The 17,384-nt window shown below is 36.1% G+C and overlaps 1 protein-coding gene across 4 annotated transcripts in view; it reads left to right on the top strand.

Annotated features, from left to right (window-relative positions):
• The window catches only part of LOC138695741 (F-box/LRR-repeat protein 2-like), a 101,103-nt gene that overhangs the window by 63,408 nt on the left and 20,311 nt on the right, over positions 1-17,384 (top strand). Inside the window, exons 1-5 of one of the 4 annotated variants that reach the window (XM_069819904.1) lie at positions 8,532-8,783; positions 9,435-9,541; positions 10,552-10,858; positions 14,804-15,088; positions 16,475-16,674. In XM_069819904.1, the coding sequence (XP_069676005.1) occupies positions 10,559-10,858; positions 14,804-15,088; positions 16,475-16,674 (785 nt within the window). In that variant the 5' untranslated portion in view covers positions 8,532-8,783; positions 9,435-9,541; positions 10,552-10,558. Of the gene's footprint in view, positions 1-8,531; positions 8,784-9,013; positions 9,209-9,434; positions 9,542-10,551; positions 10,859-14,803; positions 15,089-16,474; positions 16,675-17,384 lie in introns of those variants that run through there. The other 3 variants (XM_069819921.1, XM_069819894.1, XM_069819912.1) reach the window with 3 other exon arrangements.

The following is a 17,384-nucleotide window of genomic DNA, read 5'->3' as shown; positions in this document are numbered from 1 at the left end:
ACTAAGTAAGAATTCTCATAGCTAGCAGTGCATATTTCTGTACAGATCACTGTGCATTTAACTGCGGAATCCCGGCCAAACAGCCACTCAGTTGACTGCGCCCCTTGTATAATGGCAGTTGACTTGGACATAAAACGTCAACGTATATGCCTAACTTGGAGTCAGGCCACAAAGGGAAACATTGAAGGAGGATGGTTCGATCCGGTGCATTGGATTGAATTCAGCGTAGCTCAGTGGTCAGAGCGCTTGGTACGTAGAACCAAGGACCCGGGTTCGATCCCCGGTGCCGGAGCGAATTTTTCTCCTCAAATATTAATTCTTGATATCAGTTATGAGGTTCGGACCTGTCTTCGGACAGTTGACTAAACAAAAACAATCTTTATAACTCAGAGGCGCCTATGTTCATACAAGAAAAAAAGAAATCACATAATATGAAACCGCTCCCTACTCATCAGAACTGCTACTCATGAGCGGTAGTTCTACACCAGCTGTTGCTTATGACTTTTAAAACCTCCAGGAATATTTAATCCGGTAACTTATATTAATGAGTGTGACAGCTTAGTTCTAATTTACGTTTTGTACAGTTTACTGTACTTCAGTTTTGTAAATATGAATTAATATAGTTCTCTTCAACGCTAACTAACGATAACTCTGTAACCGCTTAAAACTTGAAATTATGTACGTTAGTCATGGATCACTCTGTATACGCCCATGACAATGATATAACATTTTATTTAGTTATTTTCTTATTATATTTTTATTTATTAGGCCTATTTTAATAAGAAATTAAAAGTCAGTATCGCTTTCCTGATCGAACTGGATTTATGATAGCTTGCATTATGGTATAAAGTCACTTGGTCACATGGACAAGAGCTGGTCGTCTTCTGTCTTGACGTCTTGAATATGGTGTCATTAAGATCATTAAACTGGTTGAAGCTGGATACTAATTGACCGTAGTAGCCAGCGTCCCTTATCATTGCGGTGGAGTCTGTCTTTTCGTGATATATGGAATTATCAGAATGATAAGTGATTTTGCTTGTTCTGTGTGACCATCGAAGAGCATGAAGTCGCATAATAATCTTACGTCCAAAGAATAAACAATAATCATGCAGTAAATAGTAATGTGAAAGAGAGAAAATTCAATGTCACCATTTTAAACGACAACGAAAAGCTTCTAAATGGTGATGATGATGATGATGATGATGATGATGATGATGATGACGATGATGATGACGATAATTATGATAATAATAATAATAATAATAATAATAATAATAATAATAATAATAATATAAACATCACTGCTGCAACTCAACTTGTCCTGCTTTTTGGGTTCTTCCTTGTACTCCAGTTTTACTTTCTTATTGTTCAATGTATAGAGATAAAATTATTTTGATACAGCGAAAATCTATTAGATTGATGCAAACATTCGTAGCTTTTTTTCACTCTGACAAAAGTTTTTAATTGAGATGAACAGAAGAGAGAAATCATTCGGTAATATTCTCTTACATTACCTGTGACTCTGTAGGCCAGTCATGTCAATTGATGCCCAAAGGCGCAAGCGCACGTTTTAGAGCTCAGGAGAGCCTGAGTGCTTTACAGTGGAAGGGAAAGAGACAGACGAAGAGGTAGTATATGCCGCTTGGTCGAGCTATGTACAGGGATGGCCAGCACTGATTCAATAGATAAAGGGAAGTTATTAAAACTGTATCCGCGTTAATTTTTAGATTTGTCTAAGAAGTATAAGTGCATTATAAGAATATAAGTTTTAATTTTAATGCACATTTTTCACAAGTTTTTTTTATTCAAAAGGAATATTTTCTCAACTTTTTGTTTTATGGAAAAGTGAAATTTTCAGATATAGGCGTATTTACTTAGCAGCCTTCCAGGTACTGAAATAATGTTTTCGTAAATCTAATATAGGCCTATCGTAAATACGTATTACTGAAGATAGTGTATTACAAATTTTTAAAATATTTGGATGGAAAGTGTTTGTGAGGAAATGAATTAACAAAGCAACTACTGTTACATCATAAGCAAAAGATATGTGCCCATGTGTTGTAAAAATGTAAGCTCTATAGTTTCAGTAGGTTTCGAGAAAATAATTTAATATTCTGATGATAGGAAGTTGCTCACCAATATCACCTTAAAAGCATAATGCGATAAGAGTTTTGTTATGGAATATTAGTTATACTTAAAACATATACAGTACCTAGGTAACTTTGCTTTGTACTATAATATTGTTTTGATTAGCTCATTGATTATTTTTATAAGGCTAAAGATACCATCAATATCAATTCCAACTTATCATGTCATACTCAATCTCTCTCTCTCTCTTTTTTTTTTGATATCACTTTCTTTCTTTATGAATGATGTGTTTAATCCACTTAGTATAGTATAGACTACTATGGAATTTATGTGAATATTCCTTCTTAACTCTTTATTATGTTATTAGCATTTAAAACACAACTGCAATATTAAGAAATTGGTGTTAGTACTTTTGTTTTACAGAAAATATAGATAATATCAAATAGAAAGAAGTCATATAAAAATAACAACATAAAATTTCACGTTCCGTTTGAAGTTTGTGCACCACTGTTTTCTTAATCCAACAAGCTGCTTATTCCTTCTTCCATACCAAGCGCTTGATGCCCGCGCACGACGTCAAGGTCAGAAAAATGTGCTTTCTTTGACATCACTGCTGTAGGCTATGCCAACACGAGTCGTTTTTCGATTCCGCGTCTGAAGAAATCTGCTGGTTTGGAGTTAAAGAAGTCGTCAAGCCAAGTTCGTAAGAATCTTCGTTATCAAAGGAGTCCCTTGAAGATTGTTGGATAGAGAACGAAAAAGGTTGAAATTTGAGGGCTCAAGATCGGGAGAATATGGGGGCTGTGGAATCATCTCCCAACAGAGCTCCTGGATAGCTGCTTTCGTCATGTTCCCTACAAGGAGCTTCCAGAGTCCCAGTGTTTTATCTCGTATAATGTACTGCTCACTGTTGTGCGTGGCGGCGCATTGGAGACACGATGATTATCACACCTCAGCTACAGATTGCCGTGCCCTCCTATATAGATTACTATATTTTTATCTACACAATTGAACTCTACAATTAAAAATAGCGATAAATGAAATCGTCCTTAAGGCAGCTTCGACAAAGCCTGATGTCTAAGTCCGACGGGTGGCACTTGCAAATCCGACACTGACAGGCGGGCCATCCTTCCTGAGCCCTGCAGGTTAGGTTCCATCACCTACTGACGAGTCCGAATCCAGAGGCCGGAGCCCCAAGCCCTTAGAACCTAGAACAGCATCGGAACCCGTACTGCACTCAGACATCACCCCAGGCTATTTTTACTAAATTACAGATGGTAGATGAACTGAGGGGGAAGTGGAGAGTGTTGGTGGAATGAAGGAGTTTAACGGCAGTAACCCAAGAAAAACTCTGCAACGTCTGATTTTTTTCACCACAAATTCCACTCAGACCTAACCGCGGATCGAACCTGGGCCGCTTTGAAAGAAGGCCAGCGCGCTAGTAGTAAAGCCACAGAGCGGTCATATTGGGACATTTCTTTTGAACCTGTTGCCTTAACAATGGGAACTAGACTCAAATGAGTTGCCAAAGCCGTATAATGTTCCATATGGTTTTAAGGGTTCTGAAGATAGATGAAACTCACTTTATAGTCAATATTGTTCCAGTGTTATATTATTTGCTAGCCTAATGAAGATGAAAAATCAATTAGTTCTCTCTGGTTTTTATGAAAGATTGTATAGTAGGCCCTACTATAGTGAATGCAATTTTATTTGTCAAGAAAATGATTTAATTTCACTTCTAAGCGACGATTAATGTAATGTCAAATAACGAAATTTAGAAATTACTTTTTAATTTTCTTGCATTTCTTAGCGATGTGACGAATAAACAGTTTCTTAGAAAGTCTGTATTCATACAATGCCTTTTCAAATAATTTAAGCAGTGCTCTGAATATCTGTGACTGTAGCTTCATAAAGCTCCGCTAGATCCCGAAAAATAATAAGGGTTCATCATAAACAGAAAGAGCGCATCTCAGACATATTACCAACACTAATTTTGGGCTCACGGTTATAGATTCATCAATTATATCATAACACGTATGTTGCGATTTTCTTTATTTTGAGTTGAACAATTTTATTCTTTGTTCTTTGGCAATATGTTCAAGAATATTAGCACAACTGAAGTTGGACTACAATGACGAGTTACACATTCACAGGTAAATATTTGACGAATGGTCTATTGTGATTGGCTAGCTTATATGCTGTGCGAAAAATCCTAACCATAGTTTCTAAATGTTAAAGCATTCACATTATCTTCAGTATTTTTAACCATTTCTGACTTGAATTTATGGGTGCACAAGGTCATAGAGACACCATGGAGAAACTACAAAAGAGCAATCCTCTTCCTAATAACAGCTGGCCAAGGAACTGGCGCGTGCTGCACTCTATCGGTAAAGAAGAAAACTACTTCTGAGGATAACAAAATGGAATCGTCAGGTAAATCATATGAGTCAGAGATTACAGAAATGTTAGTGATTCCAAATGGACTCATTCGAACGGAAATTAAGTAGCTATTATATCCAGATTTAATTGATTCAAAAGCTTTATGGGAAAGTGAAGTCTTGCTCAAACTAGCTTGTTCTTTGATTTTTTGTTTTCAGCATTGCTGCTAATCTTACATTCAACTATTTCCCGAAATGATTTGGGAACGTAATTTTCACTTTTATAAAAGAAATCCAAATACTTCTGGGAACCGCCACCCAATTAAAGCATTTGAGAGCACGCACTGCAGGCGCTTTGACATCCCTGCTTTAGCGAGACAAGAAAGTCTAGAGCGCCTAGAGGTTAGGCAATGTTCAGAACGCGTGAGAGCACTGTAAGGCGGAAAGTATAACCATTATTTCTCCATGCTTTAAATTTAAAGTGATAGACGAAGGTCCACCCAGGGCCAACCTAACTTTGGAAAAAATTAAAATGTGCAACAATCAATTTAGATCGAGTTTGTATGAAAATACAGCAATTCTTGGTCAGGTGGAAGAAATCTTATTACTAAGCAGAGCCCTGCGTTTGAACACTTTGAACAAAAGTTAGGAGCATACGTCGATCATTACTATCTTCTCTCGGTATAGCGAGCACTTTATTAAATAATCATATTCTGATATAATGTACCATGGTCAAGCTATAACGGGGGAAGGAGGTAAATGATGTCCCTCATAACCCCGTTGTATGGGGATTCTATGGTTTTGCTTCCCCCCCCCCCCCCAAAGGAAACGGTTCTATCTCCGCCTATGCAGGGGAATGGGATCAAGATACTACGTATTTATTCAGCTCGTAATCTTACACGACTTATTAAATTAAAACGAGAAATATATATATATATATATATATATATATATATATATATATATATATAGTTGACAAACTTGCTGTAGTGATGTGAATGGATATGAAAAACATGGGCAATGGCATGAACTAAGACAGAGCATTTTTCTGACGGAATACATTTATACAGTAAAACACAAACGCATGCTAGGATTTGTCATTCATTTTTCGATTATTCTGTACATAAGACCAGTGCTGTCATAGAGGCCATATGGGGCCATACATCGTATGGGAACCTACAATTTTTTTTTTTTATTAATCGTATGGAGAAAATAAAATTTTGTCTGTACGCAGCCATACGGCATAGCCTATGGGTGCCTAAATTTTGTACGCGGAGATCTGTACAGATCTCAGATCATCTCTTGCTGTTCCTAATGTATTTTGTTTGATATTCATAAACAAAAATTTCCACCTCTGCAGCACTGGGATCCAGAATTATATAAAATAATTGTTGAAAAACAAGAAGTGCTGAAAATACACACTTCAAGATTCATTGAGACAAGTGTGCATATAGGCACCGTGCAAGCTCCTCTGGTGGCGACTGTTGTTACTAACTGCGGGACAGCAGCGATAGTGTTGTGCTTGAAGCGTATGAATATACTTAACATCTCAGGTTAAATGATTAGAAATATGGATGATCCTAAAAAGCGGAAAGGTAATGCAAATTGCTGTGTTCTTGAGTGTAGTAATGCTTATAGGAACACACCAACCGATATTGTTTTTATTCATTCCCAAAACAGAAAACTGAAGCGCAACGACGCTAATTGTGGATCCATGCAGTACGCAGACGAAAGTAAATAAGGCTACACTGCTTGTAATCATAATATTATTACGTACTAGGCCTGATATAAAAATAGAATGTATATAGTACTATGTTTATAAATAACCATTAAGTTAACAACGACAGGAATTTATCATTTAAATTTCAAAAAGTACATAATTACTGAGTTCTTTACATATATATTATGTATAATATTAGCAAAAATAAATAATAATATACTTATTTTTAAAGGCATTCATATCGATATTTATTTCTTGATTTCAAGTGCTGATGGTTCACCTTGGAAACCAACACCCGCAGCAAGAATTTGCGGTATTCATTTTATTGGGAACGAGATCAGAACACCAGCATACTGTTGCCAGTATTTTTATAAATGATTACAAGAAAAAGACTGTCTCATCTCAACTAGCTCCGGAAAGGTACGAAAGAGACGCATAAAGAAGAAGAAAAAATGGTAAATTAACAGCTGAAGAAGTCGAAACTACTTACAGCGTTGCCAGTGTTCGAATTCATGTTGAAAGATGCATTCAGCGAATTAAAATATACAGTATAACATTTTACACAAACTAACAATTGAACTGCTTCCGCATGTTGATCTTGTTGTTTATTCAACTGTCCAAAGAGAAGTCTGAACGTCATAAGTGATACCAACAAGGCACCACTTATGAGGCAACTAGGCCACAATATCATGGGGTAGAGTGGCCAGTTCCTTTTCCCTTCCATTGCATATATCGCCGACTAGCTACAAATTACACTAGTCAGACTTCATATGCATACAAACAATATTGTTCTTCCTCTGACACATATCGTCAAGTGAGATGTACAGCCTGATAACAGATGTACATATCAGCCAGAACCTCAATCAGAGGTAGTATGTTGATGATATTGTTCATTATGTGCTGTATTTTAGATAATTTGCAGTCGCCCATTATTCAGGAAGTATAATTAAGACTACTTTTAGAATTAAATCACATTAAAATACGTAATATATAGAGACATTATACACACAAATATTACGCACGTCATGACATCAAATATAAGTATATCAATGTTTTCGTAATATGACTGTTCGCCCTCATTCAATGGTCTGAAATCTGATTTAAATGCCAAACAACTTCACTGATATTTCAGGAACTTTGTAGTTACATTTTTACACTCCTCTAGCAGTAATGAACTTTCCACTGAGTCTATAAAATAATTAGACTGGAGATTGCTGGGTTTGCAGTGAAAGACCTGCCCTTGGGCAGAACACTATGAATCAATAAACCCATTCTTACTAATATTACAACTTTTTATCGGCAGAAAGCCGCATGTAATTTCTATATCACACATGACTAGTGAATGACTGCGAGCCTGTAGTTAATTAGGAATTGAGATACTGCGCGGCGCCACCAGTACGATTTTGAGACCCATGCACGGTGCCTTATCGGTAAGGCTACATGGTGTATTGTTTAAATCAAAATCAAGCGTGTTTTACAATTAAAATGCAAAGCAAAACAATTTCTTTACTTCTTCTTTAATGTTACAAAAATCATTAATATAGAGAGATAGAGGAGAGTAAAATATATCTCAATGGAGAAAACAAGGGATGGGGCGTATGGCCAAGAGAAAAATTACCATGACAGTACAGTATACTGATTAAGACCCATTAATTTTTACTGCAATAGGCCTATTTTGGTGTATTAGTGGAGACTATATAATTATGACGTGCATCATTCATGGACAGACTTATTTATAGATTTTGAGATAAAATACGATCAGAAGTTTAGGAGAAATTTTTATTGATAGGTAGCTAGTGTACCCAGCGAATAGGGATTATAGAGAATGGACACTTCGCGTCGGTACCTTTGATGTAGCCGGACCGATTTCAATGACCTTCAAGCCAGCTAGAGCGTCAGATTCCGCTTTCTCCCTAGAGTTGGCGCTGACATCACACCAGCTAGCAGTCGACACAGCGGAAATATAACACATATAATTAATACATCTAGGTACATTATGTACTCAAATAAAATAAATTGGATCCATAAAATAATAAATCTGTCATTAACTGTAATGTCTAGACTCTAGAGTTCCTTTATAATGAGAGTTGAGACGTTGACCCCAACAACAATTAAAATATGTAATGATTTGATAGCGCTGAAAATGGAAAAACAAAACTCTTACGAGAAGTAAAACCATATACCTATATTATATTATATACAAATATTAAACGAATTCGATACTTAATTTTATAATGTATTATATTATTTTATAATATAATTTATGATATCTGAAATATAAAATATTATTATTACAACTAGTTTGTCACTGAGAAATAAGGAAAAGCTGTTAACTTGAACTTATTTGAAGCAAAGCGTTACTGGATTATGCAATAAGGTTGGCGATGTTTGGATCCTGTGTCTCAACTCTGTTCTCAATTATCATCTTAGCGTATGCTCGATTACACTAACCTCTAGCGCTTAAAAGTGGAACTAACCGCTGGCGCACAGAGAAACAAAACACAGGAAAATTCGCTCAGTGTCCATTCTTTATAATCCCTATTCGCCAGTGTACCTATACACAGACGAACGGACAGAACAATACAGAGTGCTGTTTTGTATGGAATTATAATTTGTTGTTTTTTTCCTACTTAAAAATTCAGTAAAAATATAATAGGCTTATTTTCACATTGCATTAAATACGTGTTTGACTAAAACCGATTAATTTTACATCCCCTAAAATACATTCGTCGAATGCAAAACATATTTGATGAGGCAGTGGTTGACTGCAACAAGTTAGACTGCGCCACTAGTTGATTTGTTTTGAGCGATTGATCGATTTCATTATCGATACTCGATAGTTTCGACTTTAGAATTGTGAAATTATAGTAGTTGTCAATTAAAAGATTTGTTTAAAGTTAAAATACATTTCGAAATCAAGAAAGTATGAACTTGTGAAATAAATAACTGTTAATGCCACGTTTCGCCGTTCTGTGTATTATGGAGAGATAAAAGGGGATCCCATGGTCCCATATTTATATTGGTATATTTAGGCTACTGCAATATAACATTAGGTTATGTCTATTTGCATAACATCTGTACCCACAACATCCCCCCCCCCCCCCCCACAAGATTCTGTTACATTGCGACCATTCAGCTTGAATACTATACATTGTCGAGTTTCGTAATACTATTTATGTTTGTTCAGATTTTCACGTAGTAAGTTAGGTTAGGCTTACATTAACATTGCACTTTCCGTATGTTAATAGCTTGCAGCCATTCTTCAAAATAAGCTGTATATTGTCTCGCAGACTATGGACCAGGACATCGTCTATCATTAACAGCTACTTTGAGTGCGGTGCACCGGGAGTGCCAGGTAAATTTGATTATCTGATAAAATTTCGTGATACATTCGATAGGCTATAGCCTATACAGTAGTTATAGGTCTAGACCTATAATCTTGTCATATTTTAATAGCAGCAGGTTATTTGGCTAAATGAATAATTTCCATTATTTCAATAAGTAGTGAATCTGAATTCTGATTTTCGCAACAAATAAAGTTTGCCTAGGTACTCATAATTTATAGAGGTCTTGTGAGGAAGTATTTCATGTAGGCCTATGCATTTCCCCCAACTCTGGGCTGGTGTAATACCTTAACTTGTCACTGAGAACATTTTCTACTTTATCTTTGTAAGCATGGCATTACAACATAGCTTAAGGAAATAGGCCTGTTTCAGCGTGTTAGTGGAGACTATAAAACTGTGTAGTACCGTACCGTACAGATAGAAATTAATTGAACGAACGAATTGTAGTTACTTTTGGAATAGAAAACGGTTGTGTTATATACTGTATTATAGAAAGCGAAGAAAAGTTTTGTTAATTTTTCGTGTCGTTCTCCAGAAAAGCTCCACCAAAGAAAGTACAATTTTCTTTTGCTTTACTAGCTTTTATGAGGTGTTTACAATGATAAAACACGCTGTTTTGGTTAGCAGCCGTAACTACTTTCAACATAAAATCGTTTATTCTAATGCACTATTATAGTCTCTGGCCCCCTTTTCTAGAGGTCTAGAACGCGATACTAGGGAAACTGGCCATTTCCCTAGTAATTCGTCTTGGACATCACACGTTACGTTAGTAATTAGTAACAAGTATCATGGAGGGAAACGTATGCAAGAAATATAACCACTAAAAGTGCTAATGTGACTATAAAAATAACTTATACAAATTTTCATGCTTTGCACCATATGTAGAATTATTTGTATGGTTCTTAAAATGTTATTAATAAAACAATATTTATTTCATATTATTATCGGTAACAGTTTCCAACTTGATAGTATAATATTTTGCAACTGTAAAAGCCTCTGCATTTGGCTGTGTTTCTTTCAGGTTGAGGATGTTTCAGCCTGAATATGACCTGATACAAATGGCTTCTGCATTGTTGTCCCTTTTGGAGGGACCTAGTCATAACTCTATTTCAAAGCCATCTCTAGTCAACAGCACCACATTGAGATCGCTGAATGACTTTCCAGATGAAATACTACTCAAAATCTTGTCATATTTTGGACCAGAGGATTTGTGCCTCACAATTTCTAAAGTATGTGAAAGATGGTACGCATTAGCAAGGGATGTTACTCTGTGGAAGACCCTGTGTTACAAATGTGATAATTCCTCTAGATTCAGTACCATTGTGCAGGTAAGTGTTATTCTTTCTTGACCAACTTTGAATGTTTAACCTGAAAGAAACTTTCTTACGCTTCTTAGCCACGTAGCCAGCACCCTTAGTGAAGAGTGCCTCATTGATGTAGGATTAACATCCTTATCATAAACACATGTGTGTGAAGTAAAGCAATATACAAAGATATTCTAAAGTAAGTTCCCAGTTTGAAATGGATGTATCTTCTGTACATATTAACAGTTTGATTCCATATAATTATACTTTAGAGGGATTGTTTTTTTTTTTTTTTTTTTTTTTTTTTTTTTTTTTTTTTTTTTTGCTCTGGTAACTGTGTCATGCTTGATAAACAATTATGGTTCAGAATACAGACAGCAATAATTTTTACAATAGTTTTGCCTTTACGAGTTCATATTGACCTCGTTCAGTGCTATTACGAAAGCATTAAACAATGTCCCAATGCATTGAGAAGATTTCGAACATTACATGGATTAAGAAATGGATCCTAAATGTAAAATCATTTTGTAAGCTGGTGAACAAATTTAAGGAAACTGGTGCAGTTACAGATAAGAAGCAATGGATAAACAGATATTAGTAGAAAACGAGGTGAGTGGAGCTCTAGTTTACAAGAAGTCCAGGAAGTTCATGAAAATTCTGCGTACAATGTTTATAGTGCTAATAAAGTTGCAGTGTTTGGCGATGAATTATTCAACAATGTGGCGAATTCGGTTCTGACAAGTATAAAGTGGAAATGCATTTTGAACTCAAAAAAATAAGATAAGCAGATTCATGTCACTTTCGGTTCGCAAATGTTTAGATTAGATTAGATTAGATTTATTTATTTAACCTGGTAGAGATAAGGCCGTCAGGCCTTCTCTGCCCCTCTACCAAATGTTAGCACTGATTGGGGCAAAACCATTGTAAAAATTATTGCTGTCTGTATTTAATTTTGTTTATACAACCATTACACAGTTACCATAGGAATGAAATACATATCGAAAGAAAAAAATCCCATTTCCTCTTAAGCAGCAGTCATCAGCACAGTGCACCCTCGGGCTAGCATCTCTTACCCATGAGGCACTAGCATGCTTCTGCAGACGGAGCATATTTCGTTACACTCCTTACCCTTTATCCATTTCAGCAAGTGCTGATGACCACTGCTCTAAAGTATAACGGTACAATAAAACTTCGTTAATCCAAACTAATTGGAGAATAAGTTAACCAGTTTAACGAAAGTCAGGATTAACTGAAATAACCTAAAAGACAGGATTAACTAAATAACCTAACAGAACACTAGAAAATGCATTAAAACTCCGTTTATAGCTTCTGATGTATTTAAAGGCCATAGGCGTGAATACACTATACAGTACAGTAAAATGTAAAGCAATACATACAATGCAGTACATATGTGATAGGCCCCTACCCATAATTATGATGATGTGCCCGACAGACCTGACTCTGCATCACTCGAAATTCTTGTTGCAGAAGTTGGTTTGGAGTACATGTCTGTCTGTATATTGTTTTGGAACAGTTTAGAATGTATTCCTTCCTCTTTTTTGCCTGTCTGAATTAAGCAAAGTCCGGCTTATTGGGAGATTTTACTAAATCTATATGGAACCAAACTGTTAATATGTACAGAAGGTACAGCTATTTCAAACTGGGAACTTACTTTAGAATATCCTTATATTTTAACATCCATATCACTTTAAATGCTGATTTCCATAAATAGAAACATTCTGTGCAATTGCATAGTGCTGCCATAGTTGCATCTCAGTGATTCCATGGACATTGCTTAACCCAAGCAGTAGCGGCCGGTGATCCAAATCCTCGGTGAGGCCAGATGCAACTAGTTTAAGTGCCTCTGATAGAAAATGTTTATTTATGATATTAATTATTATTGTTGTTATACTGTTAATATCATTATTACCGTATTATTATTATTATTATTATTATTATTATTATTATTATTATTATTATTATTAGTCTATTGTTATTACTAGTAATAAAAAATAATAATTTCACTCACCAAATAAGCTGTTATGATGCGAGTTTCAGTGATTGTTTCAGTGTGATGAAGCAACCCATATTATGTGTTGAAATTTCCCTTTCTTTCTTTTATTTTTATTTTTTCCTTTGACAGCAACAAACAACGCCAACAGAGAAGTTTATTTTGAACCACATTACCACTTAACCATTTATGTTGCCCATACCAGGATGCAATAGAAACTCGCGTTTTAAGATTATCTGTCAGAAAAATTGTCAGCGATGTCGTAGGTATCTCGGTTGGCTCTCTTTTTATTTAAAACTTCCTTTCTTTCAATATTATTTCTTCTCGAAAAAGGACACTCTAACAATGAATTAACTACACCAGCATTATTTCTGGCATTTGTTTCTGTTTATATTTTCCCGAAATACATAACAACATTGGCCCAGATTCACTACACGAAGTACAATAGAACAACACCCTCGCTTAAGTCATAAACTATGACATAAGAGGAGAGATTAGTGTGGGTCTCTGCCTGCCAAAGAGCTGGAATGTTTGTTATTTATGGCCTATTTAGGAAGACAAGTCACCCTATTCCCACCCCACTCTACCCTTGAGGCCAGCCCATGGTTGAGAGGAGTGAAACCTGACCAGGCCAGACGAATTGTGCCTCAGTTACAACGTTTAAAGCGAAAAGTCAAAAGCCCGCGAAGACAAACGAAAATCCAGAAGCAGACCCAGCACGAACGATCCTGGTCTCATGAAAAAAAATTTACTGCAAAACAGGTCTATATACATCACAAGCCAGACCCGGCACGAGCGATCCTGGCCTCATGAACAAATTTTACTGCAAAACAGGTCTATATACATCACAAGCCAGACCCGGCACGAGCGATCCTGGCCTCAGGAACAAAGTTTACTGCAAAACAGATCTATCTACATCACAAAGTTTTCAAATGCTTTTACAGCGATATATGCTTCATTCAAATAACTAATACATTACATAAAAACAAAATTTGATTTCAGTTAAGCCAAGTGACTGAGGCCCGGCCTCACTTGCCTCAGTCAATCAGCCGCCACTGAACCCAAGAGTATTATGCAGAATGTGGAGCACAGTTTTGTGGCATGCACCTATCTCTGCAGCTAATTCATGCACAGTTCATCAGCGATCAATATCCAGCAGGGAAGCAACAAGCTGAATAATAATGTGGTCTTTAGTTTGGGCCTGTTCTGAAGAGCTCTCTACCTTCACAAAACACTTTCACCCATTGTGCCACTGTACGATATGACAATGCTGTATCACCACTTGCTTCACGCAGTCCCTGATAACAGTCTTGTGGACTATGATCTCATACAATTTCAATTTGATCCATGAACGTTGTTCCAGCTTTGTAAACATGTCGTTTGGCTGCTTGCACTATCCTCCTTAACCAGGTGGCCTGGGTTCGATTCCTGGTCGAGGCAAGTTACCTGGTTGAGGTTTTTTCCGGGGTTTTCCCTCAACCTAATATGAGCAAATGCTGGGTAACTTTCGGTGCTGGACCCCAGACTCATTTCACCGGCATTATCACCTTCACCTCATTCAAGCGCTAAATAATCTAAGCTGTTGATAAAGCGTCGTAAAATAACCTACTTAACTCCTCCTGTACTTTAAGGCATTGCTGTATTTGACTGAATGTCGTACGATCAATACTATTCGCTGCACTAGCTCTGCAACACCCTAAGACTATGTAACTTACATGGCTGACATAGGAGAAGTTGTTGTTACATTTCATCCAACCCTCGTAATTTACGTGCAATAATTGTTTCAAATTTTGCACTTTTTGGGACATCTGAAACTCTGTATATGTACCCCCTCACCCACCCTCGGAGAAGGCGTAGTTCTACATCAAAATGGCACTGTAATTTTATTCCATGTTCTTGAGTCTCAGACTTACCTTAATTTCAGCAGCTGTGTTGTAATGAAATTTTTGTTGAAACAGGTATTACTGGAAGCACCTGTACTGCAGTCAATCACGATTTTTAATAGAACAGATGCTGCACAGCTTCTGGAGCTTCTGTTTGATAACTGTGAGGGCCTCAAGAAACTGATACTTCGATTTTGCAGCCTCAGTGAGGACAGCACTGGCCTGCTGGCTAATATTGTTGCCTTCTATCCTGACCTTGAAGTGCTAGCGCTAGAGGGATGCCACCCCCTCACTTATGCTGGCTATGCCCTCATTCCACGTCTCGAGAAACTGTCTGCTCTGAATCTCTCGCATTGTAAGGTAGATTACTATTTTAGATATAGCTTCAAGTAAATAGTGAAATATTTATAAATCAGATGTAAATAAACGTTAAAAAGTACTAGTGCATGACAGTTTAGTACTGAGGATATGCAATACATGATACGAAACAGTTTTATTTGGGTAAATTGTTTTTTTCCCCGAATGTTTTCTTATAATTCTTTATTAGTGTTAAACTTTATTTTACTGTATGTGTTGAGTATATAATTCTGTGTAAAATACTGTAAAACTATATACATTTTTAAAGGGGTCCGAAGAAAAACCTGCAAGTGAGAAAAACATATAAATCAAATAACGTTTAATGACATCTGAAATAGCATTTGAAGACTATATGGGGAGAATGACTTAAGTCAATTTAGTAAAATTTTCACAAGAGAAATATATGACTTCACAGTTAAGCCATCTTTGAGTCAATAATATAGTACAGGCCATTTGTTATCTTGTGAAAACAAATGCATACAAGTGGAAATGTAGTGAGGGAGGGAAGATTCCCAGTCCACTTTCTTCTTCACCTCACATGCAAGTTGATTTCACGAGATAATGAATAATCAGTACTCAAAATTATACTACATATTCTTGAAGAATGTAAGATTATTTGTAGCAAATCTTATCTGCTTAGAGCCGAAGCTGGCTGATATATTACATTTCAAATTTCAATCCAGAAAATGTTTGAAATTGACTTACCGTGTTCTTACCATAAGGTCTTCATTTAGTGATGTGATTATTTTACGAAAAAAGTCAGTTACTTTGCTCTTAAGGAACGAAATATGCCCTCAAATTTGATAACTGTTCCATAATTCGCTTGCTTAAATCATATTATGTTACGAAATGTTTCACTGTTTCTAAAGAAGTAACATCGTCATTAAAGTACACAAGATTGTTGGACACAAGCATTGGCAGCTTCGAATTTCAATGGATTTCATAGTGGATCGCATCTTAACGATGAAAACATAATAAATTTTTGCATTGTTACATTTTCACGGCAAACCTAATTTCAAGCAAAGTCAGTTTAGAAGGTATAAATTAAGTTTCATATCTTTTGTGGCTTAAAATACCATCATATAAGTCTAAAAACGCATAAATGGAAAAGGTGTATCCAAAACAATGAACAAGAGAAGTATAGACAAAAGTCTGTAGCTGAGATCTGTGTAATGAATGTGTGTTCTTCTCATGTTGCTATCAATTATTGATATACGAAAAGTAGATACACAACTTGTTTCATGATATCTAAGCCTGACAGACCATGCAGGTAGGCGTGCATAGTGTGATGTGTAGGCTAAATATAGTACCTCAAAATTATACTAGTCTTTAAACAAATTGTTAATGAAAGCTGGTCATTTAAACTAATGGAACTTTTGTTCTCAACAGGGGCTGAGTGGTAACGCAGTACGAGGAATTGTGGAAAGTTGTCAGCATTTAAAGAAACTCAGTTTGGATGATGTTACACAAATCTTCGATGATGATATAATGCATGTAATCAAGAAACTGGGTGGGCAGCTGACGACTTTAATCTTAGATGGGGAAGATCTTACAGATGTTGCATTTTGTTACCTTCATAATTGTACGAGGTAAGATGAACACTTTTGTGGTTATAATGATGAACGGAGCTTTTGTTTTCATAAGTGGTTATTTTTATGATGGTACTTTGCGTTTTACGAAAGTGGAAACAATGTGTTAAATATTAGGTTTGTTTCAGCATGGTTCAGAATCGATTATGAACTGCTTGCTCATGCGCAGTAGCTCAATGTATGTTCCAACAAGACTAGAACTGATCCAAACCGATTCTGAACTCCCAGTTACCTGTTCCAACGTGCTTTAGAACTTGTTCGGAATGAGTGAAATTGGTTCTCGATGAAGAGCAGGAACTGGGAATTCTGAACTGTTGACGTGTGCCCAGATAGTTTAGTGTGAAGTTATGGTTAAAATGCTTTGAGACTAGGCAGGTTAAAATAAAAAAAATAGTCCATCATGAGTGATTTGGAAGGTGATGGTGATATATTTTATGACGAATTAAGTTCGGAGATGAATTATAATTTTAATATGAGAAGAAACTGTGAAGGCCATGAAAGAAGAATTTAAGAAACGTTCCAACAACATAAAATCTCGAACTAAGTTTTGAGACCGTACACAACTGGTGCATATGTCGAAAGGAGTTCGGTATTAGTTTGGAACATGTTCTAAATTGCTTGCTGGAACAAATCTATTATTATACAAAGGTGTACTGATATAGAAAAACGACAAATGTTTAGTTACATGAATAACAATACTTCACTACGAA

Source organism: Periplaneta americana, chromosome 1 (genome assembly GCF_040183065.1).
Source record: "Periplaneta americana isolate PAMFEO1 chromosome 1, P.americana_PAMFEO1_priV1, whole genome shotgun sequence".
Classification (NCBI taxonomy): Eukaryota; Metazoa; Arthropoda; class Insecta; order Blattodea; family Blattidae; genus Periplaneta; species Periplaneta americana.
The sequence above is the reverse complement of the archived record's forward strand: the minus strand, read 5'-3'. Positions and strand labels throughout refer to the sequence as shown.